This window comes from Anarhichas minor, unplaced genomic scaffold, assembly GCF_050575085.1.
Source record: "Anarhichas minor isolate MPS153535 unplaced genomic scaffold, ASM5057508v1 ptg000014l, whole genome shotgun sequence".
Taxonomy (NCBI): Eukaryota; Metazoa; Chordata; class Actinopteri; order Perciformes; family Anarhichadidae; genus Anarhichas; species Anarhichas minor.
Window position 1 is genome coordinate 15,254,500 of NW_027466460.1, and position 18,792 is coordinate 15,273,291.

An 18,792-nucleotide genomic window follows, 5' to 3' on the forward strand; every position below is an offset into this window, starting at 1 on the left:
CTGTCCAGTTTAAACCTGGTATCTCCAGATGTGTTGATGTTGAATGTTTGTGATAAACTGAAGGACGAAATGTTCCTTTATGTGTTGATGAAATCCTCCTACTTCTTCAGATTAATAAACTCTTTAAAAATACTCTTGGATCAGCTGGAAAATACATCGTCACAAAGCTGAAAACAGGTTTGTTCTTTTCTGGAGATACGAGGTTCTCACAGGACAGAGACGCTACAAACATGATTTTATAGAATATGATGCATTGATGTAGATTAATCTAGTTAAAAACATGCACTGACGAGGATCATTTTACTGCACAATGAATACTTTTACGACTTTAAGTACATTTTTGCTGATACATACTTTTATGTGCGGTTTGAATGGAGGACTTTTAATTGTAGTGCAGTATTTTCACAGTGTGGTATTAGTACTTTTACTTTAGTAAAATATCCGAGTACTTCTTCGGTGCATACATCCTACCATCATTTCCATCATTGTTCTTTTACAGGTGTTGATGCAACTGTATGATCACTTAGAGACCGCAATTGTATGACGTTATACAAACAGGTGTTTCTATTATTTAGTCCACCCCATTTATATCAATGAGGGTCGGCTAAATAACAGAAGCTCTGTATAAAAGAATACAAGCCTAGGACTGCAACTTTGATCCTTGAATGGAGCATAACTCCTCAGTGTTTGTTATACATGTGGAATTTAGTTCAAGGATGAGTCTGTTCCTAGAATTACTATCATAACCAGCTGATCCACACTTGAAGACTGTTTACTCTACACCTATAAATTCCTAATAATAAAAACTGCGTTAACGCGCAATAATATAATTGTCGGCGTTAATTAATTAATGCATTAACGCGATAATAACGCATTAACTTGCCCAGCCCTAATACAAATATAAATTCCTCGCCTCTGGCAATCACCCTTTTCCCTGCATTTCCATCATATCCTATGAAAAACAAAACCTGTGTTCCTTCAGAAAGCTAACAGTACCCTCACCTGTGCTCCCTCACCCAGGCTCAGTACTCCTTTTAATGTGCATTCATGCATCCCTTTTTTGCCACATTCGGTTGATTCTTTTCCCCAAATAATACACTTGACGTCTGCTTTACTGACACTAATGTGCATATCTGTGTTTCCTGTCTTTAAAGCCCTCTTTGCCAACTCATCCGCCCTCTCATTCCCACTCACCCCTACATGCGCTGGAACCCACAGGAATGTAACCTGACCTCCCTGATTAGTTATTCTTCTGGTTGACTGGAGGACTTCATGCAGTATATGGGGCGACTGTGGTAGAGCAGGGTGGAATCAGAGGATCGGCGGTTCGATCCCCGGCTCCAATAGTCCATGTCGATGTGTTGCCGCCCCATATCCTGTCTCTCCTGTCTCAGGTTTCTTAGGACCATCCGTGTAAAATCACGATACTCTTTCATTACATAATATTCAAATGCACTTAACAAATCAATTTAATCTTTTTCTGTCCTTTTCAACCTCTAACAAATACCAGTCTATGTCAGGCCACACAAGTGTCCATGGAGCCACCACCAGGTAAACTACTGAGGGCTTATCCTCCGATCAAACACTTCAGATTCTCTTGCAATGTCATTGCCTACCCGACCAAAGTGATCCCTCTGACTCCTCCCACTCTCCCAGACCACCTGAAACGCTCCTTTTGCAGGGTGAGAATCATTGTGTCTCCATAAATTAGCCCAGTAGTTTGCCATCAGTTGCTTTCTCCTTAAATCCAGCGGTGTGTTTCCCATTTCTACCTGCAGGGCAGGTTCTGCTGCAACTTGGTGGCTAACCTACAAAATAAAAGCCTCTATAAATTATTCCCATCTTTTCCTTATGTAATGGGTGTGGGTTGGACATGGAAAAAATAAAACTCAATTGATTGTTTTCCAACATTTATTTACTTCTGCAGAAGACAAAATTCAACCCATTAACTGCCTTCTGATCTTTTTCTGCTCCTCTGCTCCCTCAGCAATAAGTAAAATGACAATGTGTGATTTCATTCTTGTTTTTTTACATTTAGATACATTATTTTGATATTACAGTATGTACTAAGCTCAGGATGCACATTACTAGAAAAGGGATATTAAAATTACCAGGAAAACATCGAACCTAAATCATAACAACACATTCCCTCAAAACCATTAAAAACAATATATACAAGAGGAGAAACAGGGACACCTGGTGGGTAAAGTGAAAAGGTGTGTAGGACTGGGTGACTAAACAGAGACAACAGAAACTATAACATTACACAAAGGAAAACACACACTTGCAGAAGTCAATGCATCAACACATGAATTGCCTTCTGGTATTTTTCTGAAATTCTGGATCTAAACATGTAAAATAACTTAATATAAGAAGATATTTACATCAGCAAATAAGCAAAACTTGTATTTGAACAGTAAAAAACAACACTATGAAGATGGGTAATGTTACAATATTAACAGAAAGCAAAGTGTCTTGAATGTTACACCCTTCCAATAAATCATTACCTTAACTTGGTTTAGGGCTGTGTGTGTGACCTGTGACCTGTGTTCTTAGACCAAGAATTCACTGACCATCTGAAAAGAGTTGTGGCAGCTGGGCCAAAAAAAGGGAAACCGGGGCCTCTTTCTGGAGCCAGACCTGGGAGTGGACCTTGCTGGTGAGAGTCTGGTTTCCGGGACGTGAGACATATGGTTCGACCAGGAACAACCCGAAAAATCTACATTGAGCCGCCGCCCTATGGGCCCACCGTTTAGAGGGATATGCAGAGGGGTGATTGGGTAAAATGGCTAAAGGGGATTCTTTCCTGTGTGAGTTTTCATGTGTACCTTTAGATCTGCGTTGCGCATAAATCTTTGATCACAAACTGAGCAGCTGAAAGGTTTCTCTCCTGTGTGGGTTCTCATGTGTTTCTTAAAACTTTTGTTTTGTGCTGAATTACAAACTCAGAACAAATTTATGATTGAAGGATTGCCTCCGCACGGCTCTCAATATGGCAACAAGGGTGCAACAGTTCACGACAACATTTTCTTCCAGGTGAGCGTGCCCCGGACCCCTCTAGAAAACCAACACTAACTAGAAAATAAAAACTCAATTAGTCTACTGGATCAAACTAAAGACAGTACTAAGCTCCCTGCCAACGTGAGGATAATTGTGTCACTAATCACAAGCGGGGCCTAATTGTGTGTGAGGACAGGGTTTTGAGAAAATCTGAACGTGGAATCAATAAGCAATGCTCTCAAATTAAAACATGCTTTTGAATAAAGATAGGAAAAAAGCACCATATTTCTTCCCCTGCGTTACGTGGTGTGTCAGATTTACCTTTTGTATACAAACAGAACCACTAAAGCCGGTTGTCTCTTGTATGATTAATTATGTGTGACTTCAGAGCTGACTTGTGCCGATATCTTTTATCACACACTGAGCAGCTGAAAGGTTTCTCTCCTGTGTGGGTTCTCATGTGTATCTGTAAATGTGAACGATCGTTAAAAGATTTCTTACAGACTGAGCAGCTGAAAGATTTCTCTCCTGTGTGGGTTCTCATGTGTTTCTTTAAATTTGAATGATCGTTAAAAGATTTCTTACAAACGTTGCAGTTGTAAGGTTTCTCTCCTGTGTGGATTCTCATGTGCGTCTGTAAAGTTGAACAATCGTTAAAAGATTTCTTACAAACTGAGCAGCTGAAAGGTTTCTCTCCTGTGTGGGTTCTCATGTGTCTCTGAAAATTTGAACAATCGTTAAAAGATTTGTTACAAACTTTGCAGCTGAAAGGTTTCTCTCCTGTGTGGATTATCATGTGTTTCTGTAAAGTTGAACCCCGGTTAAAAGATTTCTTACAAACTGAGCAGCTGAAAGGTTTCTCTCCTGTGTGGATTATCATGTGTGTCTTTAAAGTTGAACCCTGGTTAAAAGATTTCTTACAAACTGAGCAGCTGAAAGGTTTCTCTCCTGTGTGGATTATCATGTGTGTCTTTAAAGTTGAACCCTGGTTAAAAGATTTCTTACAAACTTTGCAGCTGAAAGGTTTCTCTCCTGTGTGGGTTCTCATGTGTATCTTCAGATCTCCACTCGTGCCAGTTGTTTTCCCACACTCGGAGCATGTAAACAGTTTCTCACCAGCACTACATCTTAAATCACTGACATGGACCTCATCAGGTTTCAAAGAGTTTAAACCTGACTGAGGTTCTCTGGTCTCCTTCCAATCACCACTGTCATCAGTGTCAGAAGATTCTCCAGTCTTGTCAGCATTATCTGGTTCTGGATGTCTATCTGGATCTGAGTTCCTGTCTGGTTCTGGTCCTCCACAGTCCTCTCCATCAGCATCTGTTTCCATCTGTTCAGTTTGTCTTTGATGAAGCTGTGAGGACTGAGCTTCCTCTTCATCATCTTCACTCTTCACAGGACTGAATGAGAACTTGACATCAGCCTCCTCCAGACCTTGAAGCTGATCTCCCTCCTGACTGGTCCAGAGTTCCTCCTGTTCCTCTTTCATGTGTGGGGGCTCTGGGTCCTCCTGTTCCTCTTTAACGTGTGGGGGCTCTGGGTCCTCATGTTCCTCTTTAATGTGTGGGAGCTCTGGGTCCTCATGTTCCTCTTTAATGTGTGGGGGCTCTGGGTCCTCATGTTCCTCTTTAATGTGTGGGGGCTCTGGGTCCTCATGTTCCTCTTTAATGTGTGGGGGCTCTGGGTCCTCATGTTCCTCTTTAATGTGTGGGGGCTCTGGGTCCTCCTGTTCCTCTTTAATGTGTGGGAGCTCTGGGTCCTCCTGTTCCTCTTTAATGTGTGGGGGCTCTGGGTCCTCCTGTTCCTCTTTAATGTGTGGGGGCTCTGGGTCCTCCTGTTCCTCTTTAATGTGTGGGGGCTCTGGGTCCTTCTGTTCCTCTTTAATGTGTGGAGGCTCTGGGTCCTTCTGTTCCTCTTTAATGTTTGGGGGCTCTGGGTCCTTCTGTTCCTCTTTAATGTGTGGGGTCTCTGGGTCCTCATGTTCCTCTTTAATGTGTGGGGGCTCTGGGTCCTCCTGGTCCAGACTGGAGCTCCACTCCTGCTGCTCAGGGGGAACCTCTTCTTGACCCACCAACAGCTGCTGGACGTCTGCAGGAAAACAGTAAACACACACAGAGACGTTACAAAGAAATATTAGTGTTGAGTAAATAGTCTCCTGTAGGTACACTTTATTTCCTGCCATCATCAGTATTCGCGTGAGTAGATTACATACAAAGTCTATGCACAGACGCGATGAGACTGGAGCGACGCGAATTTGCGATGGCGCGATTGACGCAAATTTGCGTCAAACGCATGAGTTGAAATTTTTCAACTTCGGCGAAATATTCGCGTTACGCCCCGGCGCGATAGCCTAGCAGCGCTGAGATGTTTCTCCTGTCATCACTGACTGCCGTTATTGAATCGGGAAATAAATACTGTAGCCGTCTGTGTTCACCCAGAGCTCTACGATACCTCATATCAATAGAGACCGGACCAAACTATGTGTATAAATGTGCGTGTGTAAACCATATGGTACAAACAATGAATAGACGCTGCCGTATTTACGTCTACATGACGTTATTCTGAGTGTTGGTGGAGCTGCTACAATGTTAGCATAGCCTAGCACCGATCCATCCGAGCTCCATTGAGAAGACAAGTACAAATCGGCATCATTACGTAGTTATTTCGGAGTCCCTTTTTGTCGGTTTATTGCCATTAAATCACAGCCAAATCAGTTTATTTTGTGTTCATACAGCTGTAGTAAACAGCGACCTGTGGCTTGCTAGACACAGTGAATACACTTCGATTAAAATCCACGGAGCTCCTCTGGACAATATTATGAACCCAGACATGATGGCGTTTAGATTCCCAGGATATCTGTGACTTCCACAACACGTACTAAGCAGAAATAGGTTATTTTTTTCCATGGTTAATGGCGGACAGTTGAACGGCTTTCAGGGCAATAAGCCACGCCCCCTCTCGCGTGAATTAACACAAATAGTCTCCGGCGAGACCGGCGGCGTGAATGACGTTTGGTGTGAACACGGCATTACACTCCCTGTGAACCACCAACAGCTGCTGGACGTCTGCAGGAAAACAGTAAACACACACTGAGACGTTACAAAGAAATATTAGTGTTGAGCAAATAGTCTCCTGTAGATACACTTTATTTCCTGCCATCATTCCCTCTTACACTCCCTGTGCACAGTTACCAAACAGACATGCCGACACAAATTGTAAAGACAACGCACCAGCAGCAATGAGGTCATCAATAGTTTACATGGCAAAAAAGTGTGGCACTACCAACATTGCTAAGTATTCAAAGAACCTGCATCCTCCATAAAGTCCGGCTGAGATGTGATCATGTGGGCAGTTATAGTTGACTAATGTACGTAAACCTGCCACCGTAGAAACAGTGGATAGAACCTTCAGAAGCAGCCACAACGTAACCGTGGACGTACATCATCGGTGCGCTCCGTTTCTGAACCAATAGCACTCCACCTTGGTAGTCAGCCATAGAGAACATCCACGTAAATATGATGAAACTGAAATGTGACAATAACAACAATGACACAATCTCAACTAATAAACTTTGTCTAGAGACTGCTCTCAGGAACCTAGAGGTCCCAGGGTGGTCTGTTATTATTTAAATAATCCTATTGAATAATTGTATGATTATCAATAATTAAATTGTCATACTTGCCAGTAACCAGGTCTGTATGTGTCATGATAACAAGGTCTATCTATGTTGTATGATTGTTTAATTCATTCTATCATTGATCAAGTTGTATTCAGTGATTTATATCAAACCGTTTGGTACCGTTCTGCAGCTGAGACAGTGCAGATTTAAAATATGGAAGAATTAAATAGACTATGGCCCTTTCTCAATATGCGTACTTCTCTGTACTTGTGAACTCGTGGACTTGTGAAACATCATCAGTCTCAGCCCAAGTACTGTTCCAATTCAAAGTTCACATCAAGCCAAGTCCAAATGCCCGGATGTGGCTCGCTCCGCCCATTTTACCGGGCATGCATCGGAGGTGACTTGTTTGTACTTGGGACAGCCAAATATCCCAGAATGCATTTCACTCCAGCAAGCGGAAACAATGGCGGAGGAGTAATTTCCCACAACTGTAAATTGAAACTTCTAAATAATACTATTGTTAAGTCACGGAAAGTAATTTTAGGATGTTTTTAGGTGAGAAGTTAGTTGTTGTAGCATCAAATCTGTAGTCGGTTTGTCAACATTCTGTCATGGTCCCAGGTGTGTCTGCCTGGGCGTGGCCTTCCTTTCCCCCTCCTGCTGCCAATCAACTCACACACATGGAACTCATTCCCTAATCAAGCTCCCACAGTATATCTACTCAGCTCTCCCTCAACTCCTCGCCAGATCGTTTGTTCTCTCTCCGTGAACGACAGCTACGGCCTCTCAGCCCAGCTCCCACACCTCTCTCTGGCAAATAAAAGAATTGTGTTTAACTCCAACTCCGAGTCCTTGCTTTTGGGTCCAGCCCCGCACTACCATGACAGAACGATCTGGCCAAGTGGACCCAGCAGAACCGGTGCAGGAGCCCACCGTCTCGACGGCGCTTTCCAGCCAAGGAGCCTTACTCGGACAACATCAAGCGTATCTCCACACCCTATTTGACAACGACCGGGCAATGGTAGACCAAATCGCGGAATTAACAAGGAAAGTGTCTCTGTTAACCTCTCGGTTGCCTCCCTCAGCTGATCCTGCACAGCCCGGCCTCCAGCCCTCTCCAGCTCTGTACCCGGAAGTACCCACTCCATTTAGAGAGTCCTATGCTCCGGACCCTGAACCCTTCTCCGGAGACCTGGGTAGGTGCCGAGGTTTTCTTCTCCAGTGTTCTCTGGTTTTTAGCCAGCGGCCGTTGACCTTCCCCTCCGATGTTTCCAAGGTACGCTATATTTTGGGACTGTTGAGAGGAAGGGCTTTAGCCTGGGCAGAAGCCGTTAATTCTAATCTGGCAGTTACAGCCCTTTCCTATGAAGACTTCATTTGCAGGATGAAGGGGGTTTTCGACCACCCGGACCACGTTGGTAATGCGGCTAGACGCTTGCTTAACCTTCGGCAGGGCCCCAGAAGTGCGGCTGATTACTCTGTGGAGTTTAGAACACTCGCAGCGGATTCCAGATGGAACGATGAGGCCTTGCGAGGGGCGTTTTTGAATGGGCTCAGCGAACACCTAAAGGATGAACTGGCTTCTCGTGATGAACCTGTAGACTTTGATTCTCTGGTTTCCCTAGCTATCCGGCTCGATAACCGCCTGCGTGAGCGACACAAGGAGAGGGCCGGCCGTCCCAGTCAGTTTGCCCGCTTCCACTCGTCACCACCTCAAGCTAACTGGGGAGTGCAACCCCCCATCCCGGTTCAGTACCCCATGCCGGCTCATCTCTCCACGCCTCCAGACCCTGCTCCTCCTGGCGAGGAGCCCATGCAGCTGGGCCGGGCTCATCTTTCTCCTGCTGAACGGTTGCGCAGGATGAGGGTGGGTGAGTGCCTGTACTGCGGCCAGTCCGGTCACTTTGTTGCTCTCTGCCCAGTCCGCCCAAAAGACAGGGCTCGCCAGTAGTAGTGGGGGTTCTGGCGAGCCAACCCAGTTCCCCGTCTAGTTCCCTGTCTAGTTCAGAGTCCAGCTCCCCGAGCCAGTCACTCCCATCTAGGTTGCTGATTCAAGCCACTCTTTGTCACAAACAACTATCCTTGCCCCTCCTAGCCTTGGTCGACTCTGGCGCTGAGGATAGTTTCTTAGATAGAGATGTGGCCATCCAGGCTGGTTTTCCCTTAGAACGATTACAGTCCCCCCTCTTGGCAACTGCTTTAGATGGCAAGCCGTTTGCGCGAGTTACCCATCATTCAGTCCCTTTGTCCCTTGTCCTGTCTGGTAACCATAGTGAGATTATTCGGCTCAACATAATTTCTTCCCCTAACTCGCCGCTAGTCTTGGGCCATCCCTGGTTAAGGTTGCACAACCCACACATCGACTGGTCGGCAGGGAGAGTCCTTAGCTGGAGCCCCTTTTGTCTCTCTGCCTGCTTGCAGTCAGCACTGCCCCCTGCAGAGGTCACCACATCACCACCGAGCCCTCAGCCTCCTGACCTGTCCGCCATCCCAGCGGAGTATCACGATCTTGGGACTGTGTTCAGTAAGGACTTAGCCCTCTCCTTGCCTCCTCACCGCCCTTACGACTGTGCCATAGATCTTCTCCCGGGCGCTCCTCTCCCGTCTAGTCGGCTTTATAACCTGTCCCGTCCTGAGAGGGAGGCCATGGAGAGATACATCAAGGAGTCGTTGGCAGCTGGCATAGTCAGACCATCCTCATCCCCTGTCGGAGCTGGATTCTTTTTTGTTTCCAAGAAGGACCACTCTTTGCGACCCTGTATTGATTTTCGTGGATTAAACAATATTACAATAAAGAACAAGTACCCCTTACCCCTAATAAACTCTGCTTTTGAGCCTCTTCAGGGTGCTACGGTTTTCACGAAGCTGGACCTCAGGAATGCCTACCATCTGGTCAGAATCAGGGAAGGGGACGAATGGAAGACCGGCTTCAACACTCCACTCGGACATTTTGAGTATCTGGTAATGCCTTTCGGCCTCACTAACGCTCCCGCTGTTTTTCAAGCCTTGGTCAATGATGTGCTAAGAGACTTCCTCCATCGTTTTGTCTTTGTGTACTTGGACGACATCCTTATTTTCTCCCAGAACATGTCCGACCATGTCTCCCATGTCCGCCAGGTCCTTCAGAGACTGTTGGAGAACCGGCTCTTCGTCAAAGCAGAGAAATGCGAGTTCCATGCTGGTTCAGTCGGCTTTCTGGGTTACATCATTGAGAGTGGGAGGGTAAGGGCCGACCCAGACAAGATCAAGGCAGTGACGGAGTGGCCCCGACCCTCCAACCGAAAGCAGCTACAGCGCTTTCTGGGCTTCGCAAATTTCTATCGCAGATTCATCAGAGACTACAGCAGGGTGGCAGCACCTCTAACCAGACTCACGTCCACCTCCATCTCCTTCGCTTGGACCCCTGAGGCGGAGTCTGCCTTCAACGACCTAAAGGGTAGCTTCACCTCAGCCCCCATCCTGATTCAGCCCGATTCCTCTCGTCAATTCATTGTGGAGGTGGATGTTTCAGACAGTGGAGTGGGGGCAATCCTTTCGCAACGCTCTACCTCCGATCAGAAACTCCATCCCTGTGCCTTTTTCTCCCATCGCCTCTCCCCAGCCGAGCGCAACTATGACGTTGGCAACAGAGAGTTACTCGCAGTCAAGCTTGCGTTGGAGGAGTGGAGGCACTGGCTGGAAGGAGTAGAGCAACCTTTTGTGGTTTGGACCGACCACAAGAACTTGGCGTATATCCAGTCGGCCAAACGCCTCAACTCCCGTCAAGCCCGCTGGGCATTGTTTTTTGGCCGCTTTAATTTGACCCTCACCTATCGGCCCGGCTCTAGAAATACGAAACCTGATGCCCTCTCTCGCCTTTATGTCTCGGTGGATTCTCTACCCAGCCAAGACTCCATCCTTCCTCCTACCTGTGTGGTAGCGGCAGTTACTTGGGAGATCGAATCCATGGTCAGGGAGGCTCAACGGACACAGCCAGACCCAGGTAACGGCCCCCCAAACTGTTTGTTTGTCCCTAACTCTGTCCGGTCTCAGGTTCTCCAGTGGGTGCACACTTCCCGTTTTGCCTGCCATCCAGGGATGAACCGTACCCTGTCCCTCCTGAAGCGACATTTCTGGTGGCCATCCATGGAAGCAGACACCCGGGCCTATGTTGCTGCATGCACGGTCTGTGCACGAGGGAAGACCTCCCATCGTCCACCGGCTGGGTTACTACGTCCACTTCCTGTTCCTAGCCGTCCCTGGTCCCACATTGCTCTAGACTTTGTAACCGGTCTACCCCCGTCTCAAGGTAACACAGTCATACTCACCATCATCGACCGTTTTTCTAAAGCTGTTCATTTTGTGGCCCTTCCTAAGCTGCCCACTGCCCGTGAGACCGCCGACGTTTTAGTGAGCCATGTTTTCCGCCTCCATGGCATTCCTCTGGACATAGTCTGACCGTGGCCCACAGTTCATCTCACAGGTATGGAGGTTATTCTGCCGTGCTCTTGGCGCAACGGTCAGTCTTTCCTCCGGTTTTCACCCGCAAACCAATGGCCAGTCGGAGAGGGCTAACCAGGACCTTGAGGCTGCTCTACGGTGTGTAACCGCCACCAATTCCACCACCTGGAGCTCGCAACTGGCATGGGTGGAGTACGCCCACAACTCGCTGACCAGTGCTGCCACGGGTTTGTCTCCGTTTGAATCTTCTGTGGGCTATCAGCCATCTCTGTTTCCCTCCCAGGAGTGCGAGTTGGCTGTCCCATCGGTGCAGATGCACCTCCGCCGCTGCCGGAAGGTCTGGAGAGACACCCGCGAAGCCCTACTCCGCTCTGCCGACAGCAACCGGCGCATTGCTAACCGCCGCCGGACCCCTGCCCCAGCATACCAACCAGGTCAGAGTGTTTGGCTTTCTTCCAAAAATATCCCGCTGAAGACCGACTCTAGGAAACTGTCACCCCGTTACATTGGCCCTTTTGTCATAGAACGGATAATCAACCCAACTGCTCTCAGGCTAAAACTACCTCACACTATGAAGATCCACCCCACGTTTCATGTCTCGCAATTAAAACCAGTTTCTTCCAGCCCTCTTTGCCCTCCTTCCGATCCCCCACCTCCCGCCCGGGTGGTCGACAACCACCCAGCCTTCTCTGTTCGACGGATCTTGGACGTACGTCGTCGGGGCAGAGGGTACCAGTACCTGGTGGACTGGGAGGGATATGGCCCAGAGGAGCGGCAATGGGTACCTCGGTCCTTCATCCTGGATCCTGAGTTCGTCCGGGAGTTCCACCGGACCCATCCTGACAAGCCCGGCGGGTCGCCCGGAGGCTCCCGTTGAGGGGGGGGGTACTGTCATGGTCCCAGGTGTGTCTGCCTGGGCGTGGCCTTCCTTTCCCCCTCCTGCTGCCAATCAACTCACACACATGGAACTCATTCCCTAATCAAGCTCCCACAGTATATCTACTCAGCTCTCCCTCAACTCCTCGCCAGATCGTTTGTTCTCTCTCCGTGAACGACAGCTACGGCCTCTCAGCCCAGCTCCCACACCTCTCTCTGGCAAATAAAAGAATTGTGTTTAACTCCAACTCCGAGTCCTTGCTTTTGGGTCCAGCCCCGCACTACCATGACACATTCAGCAGATTTAAAAATTAGCTCCGACGATTTCGGCGATGTGAGGTGTTGCTAGCGGGACGGACCGGTAATAAACCAGCACCGGGGGCTCAGCGCTCATGTTACCCGCCTGCAGCAGCCTGATCTCGGCAAGTCATTTTGAAATTTGCCGCTGGTATTGACGTCTCCGTTGTACGGTTAAACATAAGCTATAATTGGGTTTGGTTGAATCTAACGAATAATATGTTGGTCTCAATAGTCTATTGTTTGTTTACAGGTAACGTTAAATCAGTTTTATTATTAAAATGTAATATTAATTTAACTTTAACGTTGACCTAGAGCGCTGTCTTTTAACTTTTGACCGACTTGTTAGCTCGTCTTTATCCATATTATACAGACTGGTTATGCTGTCTATCATTGTCCATTATAACGAACATTTAAGCAATATTTTAATTAAGGGACAACTGAGGAAACCCGGGCCCTAATTGACTGGAGGGTGGCCAACGAGAGCCTTTTTACAGGCCGGCGCTACTCCTGTAAAACTGGATGGGAGTGAGTATTGATTTTGAGTGCTTTTCTCATTGCGTGTAGGCCTATGTCTAGGGAAGGGTTGTAGACTTGTGCAGTCTCAATCTGAAATATTTAATATCTTATTGAAGTGGGTTAGGGTTGGACCCGTGTCACTGTTGTTTTATGTTTTGCCCAGGGACTTTGTTACCACAGCAGGTCTGGGGGTAACCGTAAAACAGGCCAGTAAGAAGTGGAACAACCTGAAGAACAAGTACAAGGTAATCTCTGCTTTGTATTATATTTAAATATAATATGATTCCCCGAAAAGAGTAATTTGCCAGGCCAATTGTGAAACCTAACACAGACAAAAGGGATGCAGTGGGTGTTCTTTGGGACTGTGAATACATTCAAACAGTCAGCGTCACGGTGTAGTAAGTAATAGCCTACTTTCAGGAGCTTAGGGACCCTCCAACGGGCAGAGGGGTGGAGGCCGGTAGTGTGACTGCTGCCACCTGGCAGTGGTACTCGGTCATGGATGCTGCACTCCAGGGGCAGCACTCAATCAGTCCGCCCCTGGTAGTTGCTGCTAACCTGACTGCCACTACAGGTGGCAGTGTCAGTGCACAGGCCTCTGCCCCTTCTGAGGAAGATGCAAGGGGTGCCAACCAGCCCACCAGGAAGAGGACCAGGGACAGTGAGGGTCTCCTGGACTACTTTAAAGAGCAGGCAGAGAGGGACGAGCAGAGAAAGAGAGGCAGTGGCCAGAGAGGAAGAGAGGCAGAGGGCTGCCACAGAACGAGCAGAGAGATACCCGTCTCTGTTCGAGAAGCTTGTAGATAAACTGTAAATAAATGTGTTTGAAATTCAACCCAGGATAATCATTTTTGAAAGCAATTGTGTACATTTACAACAACAAACAATTACAAAGTCCTATTTTTTACAGCTAGTTATTTACAGTCATGAAGTTACATTTAAATTAGACAGAACAAGAAAAAGAACATTGCAAAAAACATATATATATACACACACCAACTTAATTCAATATTGTCTTCCAGTGGACATAACTTCCACTGGGGAGGTTTACTGTCTACATGTAGTCATGTTGACCCAGACATGCAGGCAGTCCTTCGGGAGCCGAAATCTGGGCAGCTATTCGTCCTCGGATCCCGTTCCCAGACAGGTTCCTGTCAGCAGTGTCATCCTCGTTGACTTCTGGGCCTGGGCCTTCCTCCTCCTCCACCTCCTCCAGGATGTCACCTGCTGCCACACAGATGTTGTGGAGGACACAGCAGGCACCGATCACCTTCGGGGCAAACAGAGGTTTGACCTCCAGGATCTCTTGTGTGGCTCTGCAGGAGGAAGAATCCTGACGTGACACCCATCGATGGCACCGGCAGCACAGCGGAATGCCTCATGGCCAGCAAGGCGAACAAAGCCGGCCCCCATCTCCTCTGGTTTGGGGAAATGAATGACTCTGTGGATGATAGTCATCATTTCCTCCACGACGTTGTGGACGGTCCTGCAAACGGTGGCCAGTGGCATCGCAAAGATGTCTGCAGTGACCCTGTAGGAGGCTCCACAGGCAAGCCATTACACTGTGACCAGCACCTCAACTTCATGGCTCCATCCATGGTTTTTTTTGCCAGGGAAGCATCTGGACCAGCATGTTGATGCTGTCCCTGGAGAGCCTGAAGGCTGGTCTTAGGTCAGCTTCAGACCAGAACAATGCAAGGATCGGGACATGGTCCTTCAATTGTGCATATTTCTGAATGGGACTTTGGTCCTGTTAAAAAAACAAAAACAAGATATTTTTTTAACAGTTTATTAATTGTTGTAACATTAATGCATGTAGTATATCTATTTGTGTTTTGACTATTTAATACTAATAACAATAAATGATTTCTAAATATGAATTGTTGAAGTCTACCAGTATGTCCCTCTAATATCAGACCTGTGTGCTCAGGTTTCTATTTCTTTTATTGCTCGAGAGGCGGTGTAAAAACACACACCTATCTTACCAGAGTCCAGAAGTTACTGTAGCCTCCATGATCTCTGTATCATACACATGAAATGTCCTGTTGAAGTCTGTCCTGGTTAATGACTAATGATGTACGATACACAGATGAGGTTCAGGTACTTCTTAAATTTAATGTATAGTGATGTTTGTGTATCTAACTGTACGAGGACAGTCACACTGATGATCAACCTCTTGATGTTTGTTGACCAAGAAGACAAACGGTAGGTGTGTATGTGGAATATAGGCTAATCCGTTTAATATTTAAATAGTTATATTGTTACTGTATCAAACCTCTGTACCTGCCAGCTTATTAGGCCTAGATAGATTATATATTACAACAGCCATGCAATACATGTTAACATCAGCAATATTATAATGTAAAAGTATTTTCTATGTAATCTGTTTTTGAGGTGTTTCCTTCATCCAATATGAAAGAGGATAGACTAAATATGAGATACACCTCCCAGTATAACCAGTACAGTTCAACAGCAGCAGAAACTACAGCTGACATTAAACTAAACGAACTCCCTAAAACATTAAATCGAAACTTTATACAATATTAAACTACATTCGTTTTTCTTTGGGTGTACGAAGTCAACTGTCATGTCTACCTAAAAGTGGGAGGACAGGTTACGAAGAAGAACAATGGCTAGACTAGTTTAAAAAAAGTGTAATGTTAAGACAGACTTACAAAGCAAGAGAGACATGCTAATAAGGCACGTCTCCTCTCCATCCTCCGCCGCATCTTGGCTCGTCTTTCACGGATTCGCCTCCCGAGTTCGGACGCCTCCTCTTTGGCTTCTTGATAAAGATGACCGGCCGCAACCGCAATCTTCCCAGCCCAATCCATTGTATGTATGTATGTATGTATGTATGTATGTATGTATGTATGTATATGTATATATATATATATATATATATAACTTTTATATCAAATATCTACTTTTTGCGCTCTTCTTTTTTAATTCACGTATATGTTACAACCAACCTACAACCCTTTTCCCGCCACCGGCTCTTTAAATATGCGTGCGTGAAGAAAGACCGGCCAAAGTGGTGAAGTCACCAAGTAAGCTGCCGTTCCAATTCTCCGTACTTTTGGAGTATGGACTTGAAGTCTGGACTCCAAGTCCAGACTCCGAAAGTTCACAAGTCCGTACTTGTGAACTTGGTTATTGAGAAAGGCCCAAAGTTCACATCAAGCCAGGTCCAAATGCCCGGATGTGGCTTGCTCCGCCCATTTTAGCGGGGATGCATCGGAGGTGACTTGTCTAGACTTGGGACAGCCAAATATCCCAGAATGCATTTTGCACCAGCAACAGGAAACAATGGCGGAGGAGAAATTACACAACTGGAAGTTGAAACCTTTCGAAATACTACTGTTAAGTCACGAAAAGTAATTTTGGGATGTTTTGAGGCGAGAAGTTAGTTGTTTAAGCATCACATCTGTGGTCGGTTTGTCAAGATTCAGCCGATTTAAAAATCTGCTCCGACGATTTCGGAGATGTGAGGTGTTGCTAGCGGGACCGGCAGTAAACCAGCACCGGGGGCTCAGCGCTCATGTTACCCGCCTAGAACTGCCTGATCTCGGCAATAAACCCCGCCAGAACCGGGGGCTCAGCGCTCATGGTACCCGCCTAGGAAACCCTGATCTCGGCGAGTCTTTTTGAAACTTGCCGCTGGTATTATCGTCTCTGTAGCGTTTTCCTCGTCGGCAAAGAGTACAGCAATTCACATTATTGATCAAATATTGGTCTATTTCCGGGCTTTTTTGGGCTATCAAAGTGCCCGTAACATAGCACCACGAATAGACGAACATTACATTTCAAGCGCCGGCTGACGTGACCGAGGTTCCTCGGATAACGGCTCACTTGACCGCAGAGAGTGGTTCGGTGTTCCCGCCATACGCTGCACCCCCTTTCCAGTGTATCAATGGACGCAGATAATATAATATTTGAATCAACTCTTATGTGACCATGAACATATGAATCATTTTAGAATTCAACATGCTGGAAAATCTACGTGGTGTTATGAAAGAGAACAAACTTTACTTTACCAGTTAGTCGCTGGTTGACTAAACATCTCAGCATTTGGACTTTCGACATTTTCACAAGAACACAGACACGTTTCCTCCAGACAAACTCCGGAAGATATACCGAGACGGACTGTTGTGCGTTAATAAAAGGTCCGAGTAGCACCAACAAGCTTGTGAACATTTAGTTCCACATGTAGATACAAAAAGTATGAGGTGACCGTAACAGTTGTACTTGTATAATATAATTGATCAAATATATACTATTACAACGAAGCATAAAAACTATTTAAACATTGAGGTAACATTTGTCTATTCGATGTCTGCAATCTTATATATGGATTTTAACAACTCTCACTTGATGTACTGTTTCTATTTTAAACTTTATGTTTATTGGTTGTTGACTCTGGCTTCTGTTTTTTTCTTCAGTACTTTTTTTCATTTTAGATATATATATTTTATATTCATTGGATTAAAAACTGGCAGTTTAGAATCATTGTTTATAGAAGACTCCAACTCTGATAGAGTAGATGTTTACAAATGGTCACTGTTAACGTACAATCATGAAGAAATGCATGCTGGGTAACTCCCGACTAGCAGATTTATACCTCACGAACACAAATCTGAACGAGACGCACACATGAAATCGTACGACAGCAGCCAAAGAGCTCTAATGACAGAATTTCATTATCTACTCTCTATTTTGGGTCAAGACTGTAACTTTAATGCTGATTTAAGTGTTTTTTTTACTTGTTTTGTACTTTATATAAATGTGAAATTCACTGAACTAGCAGAATTTTACTCTGAAATGATTATTTACTGCTCTTATGGCAATTAATAAGTGAGATACGCACAATTACTATTTATTTATATTTTATTCTATTGCATCAGTTATTAGATGTTGACTAACTGGAGCTCTTTATTGAGTTCATTTTGAAGGGAAACAAATACCTCAAGCATTTCTTTACCCTGAAGATGAATACCGCATTAAAGAGATTTTATTTTCTTTGATTTAGTGAATGAAGTTGATATTCACTGAATGCAGGAAATACCTGCATTCAGCTTATTGGTGCATTAGCACCACCTTCTGCTCCGGAGAGTGGATCAGACAATAGACTGACATTATTTCACACAAAACAAACATCATCCAAAAAATCTCCACACATACCACATTAACCTATATTTTATCCTCCATGTTTTACACGATAGTATGTCCAAAAAGTCATAGTCATAGTATAGTATGTCCAAAAAAGTGATAAAAATGTAATTTAGTATGATGAAAAGTCGAAAAAGTCTGAGTATAGTACGTTGAAAACATCGACATTTAAGTCATAGTATAACTCCATAAAGTCAAAAAAAGTCAGCATGAAATATGTCCATAAAATTCAAATAGGATGTCGAAAAAATTAATGAAGAGTCAAATTATATGTCAAAAAAGTAAGCATGAAATATGTTGAAAAAGACAATCGTACAGTATATCAAATAAAGTCAGAATAAGTCATTGTAGTCTACACCTATGAATTCCTCGCCTCTGGCAATCACCCTTTTACCATTTCCCTGCATTTCCATCATACCCCATGAAAAACAAAACCTGTGTTCCTTCAGAAAGCTAACAGTACCCTCACCTGTGCTCAGTACTCCTTTTAATGAGCATTCATGCACCCCTTTTTTGCCATTCGGTTGATTCTTTTCCCCAAATAATACACTTGATGTCTGCTTTACTGACACTAATGTGCATATCTGTGTTTCCTGTCTTTAAAGCCCTCTTTGCCAACTCATCCGCCCTCTCATTCCCACTCACCCCTACATGCGCTGGAACCCACAGGAATGTAACCTGACCTCCCTGATTAGTTATTCTTCTGGTTGACTGGAGGACTTCATGCAGTATATGGGGCGACTGTGGTAGAGCAGGGTGGAATCAGAGGATCGGCGGTTCGATCCCCGGCTCCAATAGTCCATGTCGATGTGTCCTCGATGCCTACAGTGTCTGAATGTTGTATGAATGTTAGTTAGTCCTGATGG

At 45.5% G+C, this 18,792-nt stretch overlaps 1 protein-coding gene across 3 annotated transcripts; it reads right to left on the reverse strand.

Annotated features, from left to right (window-relative positions):
* Nucleotides 1–1,897: 1,897 nt before the first annotated feature.
* Nucleotides 1,898–16,888, reverse strand: LOC142949901 (uncharacterized). Of its 3 annotated transcripts, none has more exons than XM_076091774.1 (2): nucleotides 16,795–16,888; nucleotides 1,898–5,091 (listed from the first exon to the last, which is right to left on the reverse strand). In XM_076091774.1, the coding sequence occupies exons 1-2, from the start codon at nucleotides 16,841–16,843 to the stop codon at nucleotides 3,344–3,346; spliced, it is 1,797 nt and encodes a 598-aa protein (XP_075947889.1). In that variant the 5' UTR covers nucleotides 16,844–16,888; the 3' UTR covers nucleotides 1,898–3,343. The 3 variants fall into 3 exon arrangements, 2 of the variants coding, with proteins under 2 accessions (XP_075947889.1, XP_075947890.1); XM_076091775.1 differs by lacking the exon at nucleotides 16,795–16,888 and adding an exon at nucleotides 15,433–16,782; XR_012954101.1 differs by lacking the exons at nucleotides 1,898–5,091; nucleotides 16,795–16,888 and adding exons at nucleotides 13,634–14,507; nucleotides 15,433–16,782.
* Between the last annotated feature and the right edge of the window lie 1,904 nt (nucleotides 16,889–18,792).